This window comes from Rhinatrema bivittatum, chromosome 12 (genome assembly GCF_901001135.1).
Source record: "Rhinatrema bivittatum chromosome 12, aRhiBiv1.1, whole genome shotgun sequence".
In the NCBI taxonomy this organism is placed as follows: Eukaryota; Metazoa; Chordata; class Amphibia; order Gymnophiona; family Rhinatrematidae; genus Rhinatrema; species Rhinatrema bivittatum.
Window position 1 is genome coordinate 33019194 of NC_042626.1, and position 17901 is coordinate 33037094.

Below are 17901 nucleotides of genomic sequence, written 5' to 3' on the forward strand. Positions count from 1 at the left end.
ATCTATAACTGTCAACATTTCATCTAATCCACATTACATACTTTACCTGATAAAAATGTTTCTAGCACTTGCACACTGGAGAGAATTAGCCCGTATACTCCCCTGGGGCCAAAGAGAACAAAATGAACCCGTTCACTATTCCACACATGCTCTTCTGGGCCCAACACGCTCAAAACTTCCTGATAACAGAAAAAGACAGGAGATGGATCATCTTAAACTTGCAATCAAGACTGTACCCCATTATGCAAGAGACTCAGTTCCATCCAAATATCATTTGTTTATCCACTCCCTCCCATTTCTTTACAGCTTTCAGTGCTTCCTATAGTCCTCCAACTCCTGCTCACACAATGCTAATAATTTGTCTTCCATCTTACTAAACCCTCTAGTACCACAGATTCTTCTACTTTCCCAATAAACCTTCCAAATGCTACCTATGATTCTTCTAGTATCCCTTCCCATCACTTCCATCAATTAACCTAGGGATCATCACATGCTATTCCATTGATTCCTTCCCCAGTGCTTTTTCTTGACTCCTTTGGGACTCTTGTCATCTTTTCCTAGTCCCTCCACTCATTGTCCCACTTAATCTTTCACCAATATTCAGGTGCTTTTCTTCAATGTGTACTCCATCCATATCATAGCACCCAAGTATTCTAGTAACCGAATAGCTCAGCAGTCTCGTCATCTCTCATCATCTAGTACTATCCAGTAGCATCTGACATGCTAATTTCCATAGCACCCTACTGATGGATTCCGTGAACTGCCCTCATCATTTTCACTATATCGCATGCTTGCTTAAATCTCACATCACATCAGCTAAATCCCTCTTCCAAAGTCAGTTATCTTCCTTTCTACCTGCACAGAATCTTACCATTTCCCTGCTCCTTCTTTCTTTCCCCCACGTAAGATGCAGCAAGAACTCTCTGTTAGAGCCAACACTCAGAGAGACCCGAGGAGCACCCATCAAGCAGAATCGGTCACAGAGTTCTTCAGCTGAAACATACTGCATACAGTGGCATCTGCAGAAAGGGGAGAACGGTTAATATATACTAATGATACATAGAAAGTATATGCAACAATCAGAATAATTCCTCTTGCCTAACAGCCCACCACTTTCTCTTAGACTGTGTTAGATTTCTTTGATGTGTTAGAAAAATCTATTTTTCCTACAATTTAAAGTTAGTTTAATCAGTATTGTTATGATAAGTCTTTATTGTAATATATTACACTTTTGCATCCATCTTGTTCATTTTAATGGGGCTGCATTCTAGCCATGCTTCAAAATGTCCTTTAGAAAAAAAAAGTTTAAAAGTTGTCTTGATCTTGCAGGATCTTATCAAGGGGCATGGGTTTTACAAGCTGTCTTCTGCCTGAAACCAGCTGGGCCATACAAAAAATATAGAAGCAAGGATATTATTTCTTAAAAGAGAGCACTTTAACATGGCCACATGCAAAAGAAATAAAAATCTAGCCACAGTCATGTTTAAATGCTGCTTAAAGGTGGCCTTAAATATTAAAAAAAAAAGCATTTTGATTTCTAGAAAAATATTTGTCAGAGGAAAAAAAATACATAGCTTAGAATAACTGAAATATATAGGTTTTTTCCCCCCAAAGAGTACCTAAGGGAAAGAAGACAAAACAAAAGGTCCTAGACATGTTCCCTTCGCTAATTATAGTTTTGCAAACCATACAGACAGTTCAGTCTATAATTGGAATGGGAGGAACAGACATGGTCATGCTATCTCTCTTTGTGACATTAATTTAACACGCAACAACAAAAATCTCCACTTCTAAGCTTCAAAATTAGTGATTAGACGTAAAAAATAAAAAAAGGAAGTGGGTTTGCTGTTACTTAGAGCACGCTCTTACAGTCATTGGTGAGAAAAACCTCCTTAAAAGAAATTTTATTAACAAAATTATTTATGTTTTGGTTTTTTTTATAAAGAACAACTTATTTGAAAATCAGATTCTTGCTCCTGTACAGTGATAGGAAAGGACTTGAAAACTTTCAACATATTCAATAAAGATTGTTAAGACAAATGGCGATATTGACCAGCATTTAGCATATAGCAGCTTCAGGGCTAAACCTAAATAGCAAAAATATTAATTACTTATTCATTGCAAACTTATGACTTCCACAGGTGATCTTTAATACACCTATAGCACTAGATAACTTCATTCAAAATATTCAGACACAGATCACTGCTCTCAGCCATGACTCTGTACTAAAACGCTCAAGCATGCATAATGAGTTATAAATTTAAAACACATAAAGAATGAATTGGATCAATCAATAATTATCTGACAAGTGTGATCATTAATCAAAAAAAACCTCATCAATTACAGTTTAAACATCAAAGCAAAAAAGGAACCCCATTCTATTGCTGAATTTAAACCAAAAGGTTCAATAGTGTTTAATTGGAAAATCCATCTTTGTTCTAGTTGAACCAATAACCTGTCCCTGTTTCCTCCTCTATTGTCCTGTTTAACAAAATTATTGGTGAAGTTTTTCAATGAAGAGAAATCATGTTTAGCAAAGCAATGGGGAACAATTAGTGCTTCAGTCTTGCTAGTCTTCAAGAAATTTTTAACATGTTCGCAAAACTCTCTTGGTTTCAACCACAGAAAAATGTGGGCAGGAAGAAACCACAATGTAGGTGACAGTGACATGATCCAATGTGCAAGTTCTAAAATACTGCACAGTAAATCTACGGTTGTACACAGGATTAATGAACTCTAATTTGCAAAGTATTTGCACAAATTGAACATTTACCACATTTGTATTGTCTAAGAACCAGTATATGGACCAAGGTTTGCAATCTGGATGTTAAAGCTGACGGTAATATTGATAGTGAAATAATCTCCTTCAAAGTTCTCAGATTTTGTATATACAAAACATACCCTTTAATCTTTATAACAAGTGTGCAAATCTAATATAGATCTATGTTTCTTAATAATCCTGGTGATAGGTATATTTTATTTAGATATACACTGCTTTGATTTGGTCTTAAAAGTGGAATATAAAAATTTTTAAATAAATTAATGTGTGGTGTTAGAGATGAGAATAGAGTAAAATGAATGCAAGTAAGCACATAACATAAGATCATGCCACATCAACAGTATCCTGTTTCCAACAGTGGCCAATCCAAGTCACAAGTCCCTGATAAGTACCTAAACATTAGATAAATCACAACTTACTATTGCTTATTAATTACCATAATAGCAGTTATGGAGTCACCTTTGTGAACATGTTTATTCACCCTTTCAAAAAATGTAGAAGATTTGTGAGGCAAGATTTCCCTTGGGTAAATCCATGTCGGCTGTGTCTCATCAAACCATGTCTATCTAAAAATTTTGTGATTTTATTCTTTATAGCAGTTTGCACAATTTTTCCTGGCACTGAAGTCAGACTCACCGGTCTATAATTTCCCAGATCACATCGGATACCTTTTTAAATATAGAAGTTACAATGGCCATCTTCCAATCTTCAGGTACATCAGATGATTTTAATGATAGGTTACAAATTGATTGAAATAGGTCTAAAATTTCATTTTTTAGTTCTTTCAGAACCCTGGGGTGTATACCATCTGGTCCAGATGATTTACTAATCTTTATTTTGCCAATCTGGCCTACCACATCTTCCAGGTTCACCGTGATTTGGTTCAGTTGATCTGAATCATCACCCATGAAAACCTCCTCCAGAATGGGTATCTCTCCAACATTCTCTTCAGTAAACACCAAAGCAAAGAAATTGTTTTAATCTTTCCATGATGGCCTTATCCCCTTGATCATCTAACAGTCCATCCGACTCCCTTGCAGGCTTTCTGCTTTGGATATATTTTTTAAAGTTTTTATTACGAGTTTTTGCCTCTACAGACAACTTCATTTCAAATTCTCTCTTAGCCTGTCTTATCAATGTTTTTCATTTAACTTGCCAATCCTTATGCTTTTTCTTATTTTCTTCAGATGGATTCTTCTTCCAAGAGGTTATGTCTGTTGGTTGAGGTCAGAGAAGTCTCATGTTGACAGCATGAGATATTCCTGACTTCAACTAACAGTCTCAACCTCTTAGACATTTCCTAAGTCACCCAACATCAAACTTAGGCCAGGATTCATCATTCCGTGCAAAATGATGAACCCTATGCTACAGGGGGGCGAATCAGGGGGCGGTCAGGCAATAGCCTGCAGCCGGCTGCACCATAGCAGTGTGGCCGGCTGCAGGCTATCATGGACATAGCGCCACCGTAAAAGATGGTGTTATTCCCTGCACTGCTGCCAGCAATAATGTTCAAAACATTATCGCTGGCAGCGAAGCTGCTGCCAATTACCATAATTCCCTCCCTACTCTGCCCTGACTCCTCCCTTCCCTCTAATTTATGGTAAATCTGTTTTGATTGTTTTACATAGAACTTGAACATCAACAAAGCATAACATATGGTACATAATGTGATCTGTTACATACCATACACTCTTAAGCTTATAAGATCAGCCCCTGTGCCCCTGTGGGCCATTCCCTTTCCCCCAAACTCTGCCACAAGACTCAAAAAGTCTCTTCCTTAATCATATAGACGTATGACATTTGGATTTCACGGTGTTCTTGTATCACTTTACATTGTTGTTGTATTGAATGTTTGCATAGGTACCTCCCTCTAATTTAAATCTTACCACCGTGATATGGCCCTTATCGCGTGCGATATGGCCCTAATGCACACGATAAGGGCTTATCGTGACTTGAAAAATAACCCCCTTAGTCAAAGATATGCCTCCACTGATAATTGGATGTCCATATTGAAAAACTTTATTTAGGTAATTACAACTTTTCTGCATAAATCTGGCCCTTTAAAAATTGACACCCTTTATGTAGGTAACTCTGTCCATACAAAACTTTAGGGTGGACAAAGTTACCCAGATAAAAAGGGGATGGGACTGGAGAATGGTGAGGGCAGACTATCCTTTTTCACTAGATTGTTCCATATTGAGCCCTATCCAGTTAAATTTGTGCAGAAAAGCCAGTCCTCACAAATAGCAGACCTAAAGTCATCTGGATAATTTTATCTGGATAATGTTTCTGCTCAATGGCTCATTGATAATGGACCTCTAAGTGTTCTTTCTTCTATGGTTACTTCCCTTCCTGAGGCTGGCAGCTCAGGTCACTGTTGCCATCCAAATGCTCTTTTCCTGAGGAAATTTTAAATTCAGAAACCCATAATTTTGATTAAACAAAAAGCTAGCATTCATTGTGTCATGTAGTCTGCTTAATGACATTCTCTAAAAACTTGGTTGGATCTGTGTGTAAAACTTTATTGCATGATGTATCTTGACGTTGCCTACAAATCTCATTTACATAGTCGATGTGATTCAGCACAATAGAGCCTCCTTTGTCGACTGGTTTGATAAACATGGTATGATCTTCCTTTAAAATTTTCAAAGCTAATAGCTTAGATGAAGACAAGTTGTCAATACTCTTACTGTGAAATGATTCACGTTTAATGATATCGTGCAGCTTCTTGAATGGGTATATGACTGGGTCCTTAGGGCTCAGAGGAACCCAGCTAAATCAATTTTTAACTACAGAAGTAGAAAAAGCATGTGCTGGTTACTGTGAAAAAATAATTTAAAAGAAATTGAATGTACAAATCTTTCAAGATCCACTCATAATTGGAAGTCATCATGGAAAGTAGTAGGAACAATTGAAAACCTTGAGACAGCACCATCTCTTCAATGATAGTCAATGGGTGAAAGATTGATCACAACTGATTCCAAGTGCTGTTAAAGGCAGCCAACCAAGAACAAATCCCCTGTGAAGGATCTGACCTCAAGCTCTCTAGTGTGGTTCCCTTTTCCCAAAACATTTGGCTCTAAAAAATATATTTGAGATGACACAACTTGTGTAACCTCTTCTCCTTCCAAGGAATCCTCCACAAAGATCAAGCCTTTCTTGTAATCATTTTTGTTCTGGGCAAACTTAGCCAAGGCCCAGTTTGTGTTTTCTGAGCTCATTCCTAAAACTTGCACATCAGATCATGTCATCTACATTGTGGGGGTAATTTTCAAAACAAGTTACGCGTGTAAATGTAACTACTACCGTAGCAATTTTCAAAAGCCATTTACTCGAGTAAATGCGTTTTAAAATAAGGCCCTGTGGTTTGTTCTTGCCCACATTTTTATCTAGATAAAACCAAGAGAGTTGCTTGAAGACTAGAAAGCTTGAAGGACCAATTGGATCTCATTGCATTGATAAACATGATTTCTCTTTATTGAAGTGTTTCGTTATAGATTGTGTTAAACTGGACATTAGAGGAGGAAACAGGGACAGGTTATTGGTTCAATTACAAAAAAGATGGATTTTCTGATTAAACGCTATTGAACCTTTTGGTTTAAATTCAGCAATAGAATGGGGTTCCTTTTTTACATAGATAAGCTCTAATTCATGAGCCTTTTTGATTAATAAGCACTCGTCAGATGATTATGGATACATTAAACTCATTCTTTATGTGTTTTTTTAAATGGATAAATCAGTGTGCATGCTTGAACATTTCAGTACAACGTCATGGCTGAGAGCAGTGTTCCATTTCAGAATTCTTTTATTGAAGTTATCAGTGCAATAAGTACATTAAAGATCATTTGTGAATATTCATAAGATTGCTATGAACAAGTAATTACTATTTTTGCTATTGTTTAAGTTTAGCCCTGAAGCTGCTATGCGCAAAATGCTGGACCACATTGTCATTTGTTTTAACGACTTTCATCTTAATAGTCTTCATTGAATATATTGAAAGTTTTCCAGTCCTTTCCAATGACTCTAAAGGAGCAGGATTCTGATTTTCAGATAAGTTCTTCTTTATAAAAAGACAAATCATTTTGTTAAATAAATGTGTCTTTTAAGGAGGTTTTTTCTGACCAATGACTCTTAGAATGTCTATGTTTTAATTTCTTTGTTATGTTTCGTGGCTCGCAGGTAGGCACCTAGCCAACACCAGGCAGCCGATCCCTCTCTTCACTGCAGGATGCCCCCATTACCACTTCACTCTGATGCTCCCCCAGGTACGTGCACGCTGGACTGCACACAACTTAAAGGGCCCAAAATGAGAGGCTAGTCCCGGCACCCTCATCACCTCAGCCTATAAAGGGACTTCTTACCTTTGCCTCAGCAATAGGTCAATTATGTTGTAGTGTGAATTGCTCCATCTGTGTTCCAGTTCCTGCCTGCCTTGACATTCCAGTTTTTGCCTGCCTCATCTCTCCAGCCCAGCCTACCTCTTCTCCTTCAGTCCCAACCAAGCTCCATCCTTACTTCCTCGCCTACCTTTGGACTGACTCCTGGCCTCGAAATCTGCTTGGACCTTCCTACTTCTTACCTCTTACCTCAGCCTGAACGTTGACTGCCCTCATCTGCCGCCTGTCTCTGACTCTAGCTTGATTCCAGACCTTCGCTATAGCCATTCACTCTCATCTAAGACCTGCTTGTCCCCAGAACCTGAGGGCTGAACTTAAGGGGAAAGGGGCTGGTATAGGTGAAGCTCCTGATCAGTCTCTTCCTCGTCCAGTTCCGAGAGATGTTGGTGCCATCTCCATCACAGCACAAGGGTCCATGAATCTTACATGCTTATTCTAAGGTCTTTTCTTCCGTTTTATTTTTGCCTCTAAACACTAGTTTTGAAGCTTAGAAGTGAAGTTTTTATTACGAGTTTTTGCCTCTACAGACAACTTCATTTCAAATTCTCTCTTAGCCTGTCTTATCAATGTTTTTCATTTAACTTGCCAATCCTTATGCTTTTTCTTATTTTCTTCAGATGGATTCTTCTTCCAAGAGGTTATGTCTGTTGGTTGAGGTCAGAGAAGTCTCATGTTGACAGCATGAGATATTCCTGACTTCAACTAACAGTCTCAACCTCTTAGACATTTCCTAAGTCACCCAACATCAAACTTAGGCCAGGATTCATCATTCCGTGCAAAATGATGAACCCTATGCTACAGGGGGGCGAATCAGGGGGCGGTCAGGCAATAGCCTGCAGCCGGCTGCACCATAGCAGTGTGGCCGGCTGCAGGCTATCATGGACATAGCGCCACCGTAAAAGATGGTGTTATTCCCTGCACTGCTGCCAGCAATAATGTTCAAAACATTATCGCTGGCAGCGAAGCTGCTGCCAATTACCATAATTCCCTCCCTACTCTGCCCTGACTCCTCCCTTCCCTCTAATTTATGGTAAATCTGTTTTTATTGTTTTACATAGAACTTGAACATCAACAAAGCATAACATATGGTACATAATGTGATCTGTTACATACCATACACTCTTAAGCTTATAAGATCAGCCCCTGTGCCCCTGTGGGCCATTCCCTTTCCCCCAAACTCTGCCACAAGACTCAAAAAGTCTCTTCCTTAATCATATAGACGTATGACATTTGGATTTCACGGTGTTCTTGTATCACTTTACATTGTTGTTGTATTGAATGTTTGCATAGGTACCTCCCTCTAATTTAAATCTTACCACCGTGATATGGCCCTTATCGCGTGCGATATGGCCCTAATGCACACGATAAGGGCAACTTTGTTTAGTTTGTAATACCTTCTCTTGCCTTCTGTGACTGGATTAATTTAACAAGGCCTGGCTCTGCAAGTTTTTCAGTTAAGATACTATTCACAAACTAGCACTAAAAGAGCAAATTTTGAAAGGAATTTCTGTGAGGCGGGGTTAGCTTGGTGGAAAAAACTGCGCACTTGGTCTTGGATTTTCAAAACCAGACATGTAGGTTCGGTCGGAAATAGTATCTGCAGAAAAGGCAAATCTCTGTGCATAGTTTTCCCTTGGGGAAATTTTCAAAGTAAAAGTCATGCAGACTTTTCCTTTGACAAGAGGTGCAAAGACCACAGGTAACAGTAAAAGATAGACCCAAATGGTCCAGCAGGTCTGCCTAGCAGTTGTTTAGAGTTTGTAACTGCCGCTGCGTGCAGATTGCCCTCATTAAGAAATGTTACCCCTAAAATGGTAACTGCGGTCTTTGCAGCAATGTGGGCAGTTTGAGACTCACTCCTTAAATGTTTGGAACATTTAGCATGATACGCTGGATGGCAACGGGAAATGCAATATCCTACGCAATACAGTGTGGCTTACTATGTCAAACTGAGACACGCGAGAGCTGATTTCACATGGAGAATGCCTTCTGATTGTGCTAAGCATTGTTAAATCGCAGCAACCCCATATGTTGGGACAAATTTTCAATTAATGGTTGTCAGCGCTACGAAAGCAAGAAGCTCCACCCAGAAGTAACGGGATGCATGAACATGTATCCGCGGCTCTTGCATATGCATGGGTCTAAAAAAAAGAAACACTTCTGCCATAATCCTTATGCCCTCTCATCCCCCCACCCTGATAAGTTCTGAAAATCTGATGTGGATAGGACACTGAATACAAAAGTTATTAGGGTGCATCCTACGCACACACACACACATATACACACACACATACACACACACACACACACACACACACATACACACACACACACGCATACACACACACATACACACACACTCAAAACGATTTCATAAGCCTTCTTTTTGTTCAGAAAGTAGGTTATAAATGAAGACAGAATGTGATATGGGAATGAAAAGAATGGGATTGTAAATGATGCCACACTCACATGCCCAGCTCAGGACTGAGCTCTCCACCAAACTGGCCACAGAAAGTAGCACAGTCGTACTGCTCTGGCACAACGCACTTTCGTGTAGAAGCTAGGCGAACCTCTGTGACTGCACAGCGCTCTTCCACCTGGAACAACACATATGAGCCAGAGTTACAACTATGCCCTCTCCATAAAACACCATCCAAGACCTATCAACAACATAACAGCATAAGAATTTGCCAAACTGGGTCAGACCAAGGGTCCATCAAGCCCAGCATCCTGTTTTCAACAGTGGCGAATCCAGGTTATAAATACCTGGCAAGTATCCAAACATTAAAGAGATCCCATGCTACTAATGCTGGTAATAAGCAGCAGTGGCTTTTCCCTAAGTCAACTTGATTATGGACTTCTACAGAAACTTATCCAAGCTTTTTAAAACCCAACTACACTAAATGCCGTAATCACATCCTCTGGCAACGACTTCCAGAGTTTAATTGTGCGTTGCGAAAAAATGTTTTCTCTGATTTGTTTTAAATGTGCTACTTGCTAGAAAAAATGAACTGCCCCTAGTCCTATTATCAGAAAGATAATAGGACTACCTGTTTTAGTCCCCCTCAGCCATGTCTTCTCCAAGCTGAACAGTCCTAACATCTTTAGACTTTCTTCATAAGGGAGCCATTCCATACCCTTTATTGTTTTATTTCATACCTTCAAAATTGCAACTATATTTTTTGACTGCCACAGCTCGCTTAGCTGACAATTTCAATGTATTATCCACTATGGCGCCTAGAACATTTTCCTGGGTGGTAACTCCTAATATGGAACCTAACATCGTGTAACTAAAGCATATTTTCCCCTGTATGTATCACCTTGCACTTGTCCACATTAAATTTCATCTGCCATTTGGACACCCAATCTTCCAATCTCACAAAGTCTTCCTGCAATTTATCACAATCCGCTTGTGATTTAACTACTCTGAATAATTTTGTTTCATTGCAGATTTGATCACCTCACTCATCATATCCCTTTCCAGATAATTTTTAAATATATTGAAAAGCACCAGTCCAAGTAAAGATCCCTAAGGCACTCCACTGTTTACCTTTTTCCACTGAGAAAACAGACCATTTAATCCTTCTCTCTGCTTCCTGTCTTTTAACCAGTTTGCAATCCACGAAAGGACATCGCCTCCTGTCCCATGACATTTTAGTTTTTTTAGAAGCCTCTCATGAGGGACTTTTTCGAATGCCTTCTCAAGATCCAAATACACTACATCTACTGGTTCACCTTTGCCCACATATTTATTTACTCATTCCAAAAAATATAGGAGATTTGTGAGGCAAGTCTTCCTTTGGGTAAATCCATGCTGGCTGTATCCCATTAAACCATGTCTATCTAAATGTTTTGTGATTTTATTCTTTATAACAATTTCCACAATTTTTCCCAGCACTGAAGTCAGGCTCACCGGTCTATAGTTTCCTGGATTACCCCTGGAGCCTTTTTTAAATATCAGGGTTACATTGGCCACCTTGCAGTCTTCAGATACAATGTATTATTTTAATGATAGGTTACAAATTAAATGTAATGGGTCTGAAATTTCATTTTTTAGTTCTTTCAGAACTCTGGGGTGTATACCACCCAATCCAGGTAATTTGCTACTCTTCAGTTTGTCAAACTGGCCTACCACATCTTCCAGGTTCACCATGATTTGATTCAGTTCATCTGAATCATCACCCTTGAAAACTGTCTCCAGAACTGGTATCTCCCCAACAACCTCTTCAGTAAATACCGAAGTAAAGAATTTGTTTAGTCTTTCCGCAATGGCTTTATCTTCCCTAAGTGCCCCTATAACCCCTCAATTATCTAATAGTCCATCTGACTCCCTCAGAGGTTTTCTGATTTGGATATATTTTAAAATGTTTTTGCCTCTTCAGACAACTTCATTTCAAATATTCTCTTAGCCTGTCTTATCAATGTTTTACATTTAACTTGTCAATGCTTATACTTTTTCCTATTTTCTTCATATGGATTCTTCTTCCAAGAGGTTGAGACTGTTGGTTGAGTTCAGGGATGTCTCATGTTGATGTCTCATCTTGGACATTTCCTAAGGCACCCAACATTAAACTTAGTCTATCTGGGTAACTGTCCATATAAAACTTTAGTGTGGGCAAAGTTACCCAGACAAAAAGGGGATGGGGCTGGAGGCATGGTGAGGGCAGACTATCAAATTTCACCTGATAGTGCCATATTGAGCCCTATCCAGTTACATTTGTGCAGATAAGCCAGTCCTCACAAACAGCAGACCTAAAGTCATCTGGATAATTTTTTCTGGATAACGCTCCTGCTCAATGCCTTAATGAATATGGACCTCTAAGTGTTCTTTCTCCTATGGTTACTGCCCTACCTGAAGCTGGCAGCTCAGGTCACTGTTGCCATCCGAACGCTCCTTTCCTCTCTCATCGTAATAAATAAAGCCAGCCTGACAGATACAGGAGCCATCCGATTCCTGGAAGACTCGGTTTTGTCCTCGGCAATGACAGCTAGTGGCACCTCAAGAAACAGACAGTCTTCACTTTAGTTATGAGAAAAAAAGTATACACATCCCCATTTCTTCATACCTGGTGGAATTTATTGAATCTGGTCCTCACACTTTACAAATGCCGCTTTAGCATACAACGTGGGACTACCAGTACTAACAGCGGTATCTGCATGGTAGGTTGCAAGCTCCATGCATTTGAATGACTTGGGGACAATTTTAAGAACTGTGCAAAGTTCCTGCAGTGCTATTTTTACATTTTTGAGCAGGCACCACATTATTTTTCTTCACATTTTAGGGGATTTTAGGGGACTAAGGGTCAACAAATGAGATCTAGGCAATACCCTTTGGGAGCGAATGGGAGTACTAAGAGAGTACTATCCCCACTGTGTGGATGTGCGCCAATGAGTAGGAGGCATTGATTTCTCTAGGCATTATGGGAGGTGGTTGTGAAAGGTCAACGGAGTGGCTGAAAGGGATTGTTATTATTGTATTCACTGGGAGGGAGTGTTCTGTTTCTTAGCTACGTGGTACAGTCCTTTCTGTTTTCCCTAGTGAGTGTAGGGGATGGGGTGGGCTGTAACTAGGGCTGAAATTTATTACTGTTATAATATTATGTAATTTGATTTATTGTATTTAATAATTAGGGGATATATAAATAATCAAACTACCAGCAGTTCAGACAAACCCCACAGGCAATTTTTACTGTAGGCTTTGCTGACATAATTAAAAACAAAACGACGTGCGTCTTAACCGGATATCTTGAAAAGGTATCCAGCTAAGTAGCATTGTCATTACCAACTAAAGAAACACAAAATCTGCCAATCCCCTCTCTCCCCCCACCCCCAGCATAATACAAGTCAGGTTGTGCATCCTAAAATCCCACCCACCCCGCCCCCTAAACCTTTTTAAAGCGTAGAGAATTGCCTGCTATTGTAGGCCAGGCCTCCATCCCAGTTTTACGTTAAAAACAAGGTCAGCCTGCTTCCCCCCTTTTCCCCCATAAGGAAGGCGTGCCACGCCTTTATCCAGAGGCAGCACTGGAAGTGTAAGCTTACGTTCAAGCAAAGCATCACGTGATCCGGCCACACAAGGCCGCATAAGTAAAAAACCTACCTGGTTATATTCAAACATAGCCGGTTAGGTTTTTTAGCTAACTTGCTATATGTGGCTGGATAACTTTAGGCTGGTATATGCAGTGAGTAGTCTCTCCCATTGAATATATGGGACAAGCTATCCGGCGAACTTTAGCCGGATAAATTGTCCACTAACTGTCCTGCTGAACATGGACCTCCAGGTATTTAAGATTTTATTATTGTCTTATGTTTATATGTTCTTGTAGTAATTTATTGAGTATGGATTTTACCCAAAAGGCATGACCCATACATCTGTGCTGAGTTTTCAAAAGCTTTGCTCCCTTTATCACGTCCAGTGAGGAAACAATGCTGTTGCATTGGGTTTAAATAGCTTTGTGATCAATTTTTAAATGCTCCAGTAGTTTTTAGCTCTGTGGGGACAAACCTACAAGCCTGTTTTCAAAGGGAAAATCCCTGAGGAATTTTTCACTGAAAATTCGGACCGGCAAACTCGGTGGGTATAAAAGTAGCGACGACAACTTTGCGCCTCCTTTATCATGGGACCACGAGGAGAACTGAAAATTACATCTCTGGCGCACACTTTCCCTCCCTGCCCCTAACACCACTGCCGGGCTCAGCCCTTTCACCTGTGGTTGAACGTATGAGGACCCTGAAATGGAGAGGATGGAAATTTCCAGCCCAGGGAATTTACCAGTCTGACTGCTTAGTAACTTAAGCAAATTTACTTGAAAATTCTCTTCCCTATGCCTTGGGCTTGCACTGTTGAAACCTGTGTAAGAAAATGATGTTTACTAGTTTAACAGAATTTTTCTGGGGGGAGGGGGGGAGGGGTGCAATTATACTTTTGCAGATTTGCAGAAACCACATAAGGGATTTGAACAAGCTTTAAATTTGGCACAAACACAAAACTATAGATGCCAGACAGCTACTATTTTGCAATTTTTGTTGTTCTGTCCTTAAAGCAGGCCCTTGATAGCTTAAAAATGAGAAGAGCTAAAAAATTTTTAAAAATTGTTGCTTATAAGAACTCTCCTCTGTATTGTAATGGTAAAATTTAGCAAATTTTCCCTGCATGGTACAAATGGATTTTCTTTTTGGAATGGTGCAGTCTATCTCTCATGTCGTGTGGCTTTAATTCAGGACATGACAGTTGGCTACAGCCAACGTTTGCACCTAATGTACCTGTGTGTTTTGGGAGAGTAAGCCATTATTGCTCTGGGTGAAACTTTCATACACTGAGAGGTGATAGAAAGGTGAATTATGCAGAGGAAACATCAAGGAGCTGAAACGAGTTTTACGGACCGGTTCGGAGGATGGCATAAAAATGGCTGGATGCTGTGAAATATATCCTGGCCTGAATATGCAGGATTAATGTAACACCATATCCAAACATGGATCTTTCTCATCTATTCGTATACTATATATATATATATATATATGCCCATTTTAACATTTTTCTTGTGCTGCAGAAGATAAAAAACACAAATGTTACAGACAAAAATGCCTGCCTTCCACTGTTATCACCAATGCACAAACTCTGCTGCATAATGCAATGCGAATCCTGCCAGATCCCAAAGCACTAGACAGTAAATCAGGATCTAGATACAGGTGGAGTTAGTCAAAGAAATGCAAGGATATGGGTAGGATCATTGTCAGGCTAACAGACACCCTGGGCAGCAGGGTAAGGGTGGGGGGGGGGCCCTTTGGATGACAGGGGCTGATGCAGCTGTTTAAGGTAGGTGGCATTGGATGATGCAGTGCACAGCAGCAGGCAGCACTGCTGCAGTCCTGCTCTTACAACGTGGCATACAGGTGCCCTGCAGTGCCAGTGTGGGGAGGGCCTGGTGCCTCACCCTGGTCTGGCCTGCTGGTGTACCTGCTGTAACTTAGAGCCCCTGAGGGCTGCCTGCCTTCCGATGACTTTTAGGAAAAAACGTAAGACCTGATTGTTTCCATGATTTGACTGATAAAGGGCAAGGATACAGTTAATGCTGCTGGATTTTTTGTGTGTTTGGTTTGTATGTTGCTGTTTATTTGTTGTGTTGGATTTGATATTTTATTGTACATCACCTTGGGCAATCAGAAATAACAAATAAATAAATATGGGAATATAAAATGGTGGGTACACGTGGAAATTATTAGCCAAAGTGTAAAATATTTAAGGGGGGATTTTACAAAATTTAGGCAAGACTTGCAGGCCGGTGAGTTTTCCTTTGAAAATTTGGGGGCTGGCAGGCTTGACACCTGCTGTGCAGCACATACGAAGTCTGCACCATAAATATGCGTGGGGATTACATAATGTCTGCCCCACCCCCTTTGTGGCGTGAGTAAAAGTACCCCCATTGCACTTTTACCTGCAGAGGAGGAGGGCAATGTTCAGCCCCTGATTTTACCCGGGTAACTGCCTGGTTACCGGGGTAAAACCTTTTAAAAATTGCCCTCCCCCTTAGGAGTATTTATAAAAACAAAAATATATCGACTCTTTAAGGACTTTGATACTGCTCTACAGACTGATACAGCAGAAGACAAAGGATAACATCCAGTGAACTCACCATTCTATGCTTACTTGGAATGTCCTTTTCGCATGCACACTAAAACTACTTCTGTCTAGTTCTGATGCCTCATCTAGTAAAGAACTGGCTGTTCTTTGGCATGATACAGTGCAAAAATGCAATGACTCACCTGTCTGAGAAAAGGAGGAACTCCCACAGGGAAAGCACGCTGTCTGACCAAATAGATGGTTGTAGGTGTCGGCAGGACACGGGTAACATTCTGCAGAATGTTTTGCATGGCTTGTGTTTCCATAGGATCCAGGGGGGCAAGGCACAGGAACGGAGGCCATAGAGGGGCAGTAGTAACCAGCAGGACAGGGATGCTGCAAATAGCTTTCCACACCTGGAAAGACAGTATTAGAGGCTCAGAGGAAACGTAAGGAAACATTTCTCTATGGACAGGGTGGTAGGATGCGTGAAATAACCTACCAGAAGAGGTGATGGAAACAAAATCTGTGAAAGAATATAAGGACGTTTAGAATGGATATAGACGGCTTGAGCAACAGGGTTTGGGAAAGCTTGGGTAAAAGAAATAGGGGGGGGGGGAGGGAGGGGGTCCCTTGGTGTTGATTTAGAAATTAAAACTTACATGACAAACTGATTTGGATCTCCCGAAGGCAGTCTAGTTTGTACAGCTGGAAGATATCCTTAGCTACAACAGTATACACAGGGGCAACGGGGCAGACTGGGTGGGACAATTTAGCCTTACATGCCAATATCTACAATATTACTGTCATCTGGGACTGATACTACAAAGGCCTTCTGCAGTGTATACACGTGGTAAAGAGTTGGTACTAGTGACTGTGATCAGGTCTGTAAAGGTCATTAGCTGCAGAATTTTCAGGATGCGAAGGTTTAGGGATATTCAAGAAAAGAGTATGGGGAAGGAGCAAAGAGGTAGTAAGGGGTATCAGGAGAAGATTCCACACCTATTTCACTGCACCTGCAAGCTTGAAGTGTTACCTGCTCTATTGCTGCATACAGCACTCCTGTATCCAAAGGCTGTTTACAAGTGAAATCAGAAAGATGCAAATACAGTTTTGGCCTCCATAGTAGTTAATAGTGGCTAGTAGACTATTTACTAATACAGAGTATGACAGCAGATAATGATGGTAAGGCTCATCCATTCTGCTCAGGTGCCTTCCCGCTACAATGCTGCAAACCCTACTAGGTGCAACATAATTTTTTATTACCAAGAGTCTCTTGGAATATTTATTTGGAGGATGTTTAGAAATAAAAGGGGAAGACATGGGAGAGAAGCTAGAAACCATTCAGGCCCTTATCCTTCTTAGACAATATGAGAGTTGGGTTTTCTGCAGGAAGGCATCAGATCTTCCATCTCTACTGCAACTTTCTACACAGTTTCTACTCCCCCACCAAGACTTCACTACATATTTACCTTGGGGACAGCTGAAACCCTCAGGGCAGGCCTGGCAGAGCATTTCACTGGTGGCACTGGAGCGGTAGGTTCCCATTTCGCAACTCCTGCAGCTTTTCTGTAAAGAGTCTCGAAGTCCGGACCCCTCCTGTGGCATGTGGCCTCCGTCACAGGGCAGCATTTGAGCACTGCCCGGAGGGCAGTAATAAGGGAACACACACCTGACCCAGAAAGGGAGAAGAGGACCTGCTATTATCAAACGAAAAACTTCCCCCCACATCTCTTTTTTCTGAGCCTGGACTTACATTTTAGTGCTACAATAGCTCTTCTATATTGATAGCACAGCGGTATATCAAAATGCAATGTGTATCAGCGTATGTTTAACTCAAGAGTCCAGTATAATACTTGCAGATGCTTGATAGATGATCCTTCAGGACAAAAGTAGCCTCCAGGACACAGTGGTGGAATCCCAGTGCGTGGGCCGCAGTAGGAGCCTGCCCTGCAAATTGTCTCACTGATAGCACCTAGCAAGTAATTGAAGGAGGTTTAGGTGAAGAACAAACAGTATTCATGAAGTCTTTTCTTCATGTCATTATGATGACTAATTCTATAGAGTTGGTGGCTACAAGCTAAAGTCTTATTAATGTATGGTATTTCAACAGGTCACAAGGAAATAGGGCGCAAGTACCATGGTCATTAAGGATAAGTTAGATT

General features: G+C 40.5%; 1 protein-coding gene across 1 annotated transcript; it reads right to left on the reverse strand.

Moving 5' to 3' along the window:
* Positions 1-23: 23 nt before the first annotated feature.
* On the reverse strand, positions 24-17517 carry LOC115074319. The gene is made up of 6 exons (XM_029573645.1): positions 17209-17517; positions 15940-16152; positions 12029-12174; positions 9646-9773; positions 872-1019; positions 24-179 (listed from the first exon to the last, which is right to left on the reverse strand). Exons 1-6 carry the CDS (start codon positions 17465-17467, stop codon positions 24-26), a joined length of 1050 nt encoding a protein of 349 aa, XP_029429505.1. The 5' UTR covers positions 17468-17517.
* Between the last annotated feature and the right edge of the window lie 384 nt (positions 17518-17901).

Coding starts and splice junctions, on each gene's coding strand:
- LOC115074319 (XM_029573645.1), bottom strand. CDS start 17,467: ATGTGGGGGGAAGTTTTTCGTTTGATAATAGCAGGTCCTCTTCTCCCT. Junction 9,774..12,028: donor ACCTGAGCTGCCAGCTTCAG/GTAGGGCAGTAA, acceptor GTGTTGTTCCAG/GTGGAAGAGCGCTGTGCAGT. Junction 180..871: donor AAAGAAGGAGCAGGGAAATG/GTAAGATTCTGT, acceptor TTCTGTTATCAG/GAAGTTTTGAGCGTGTTGGG.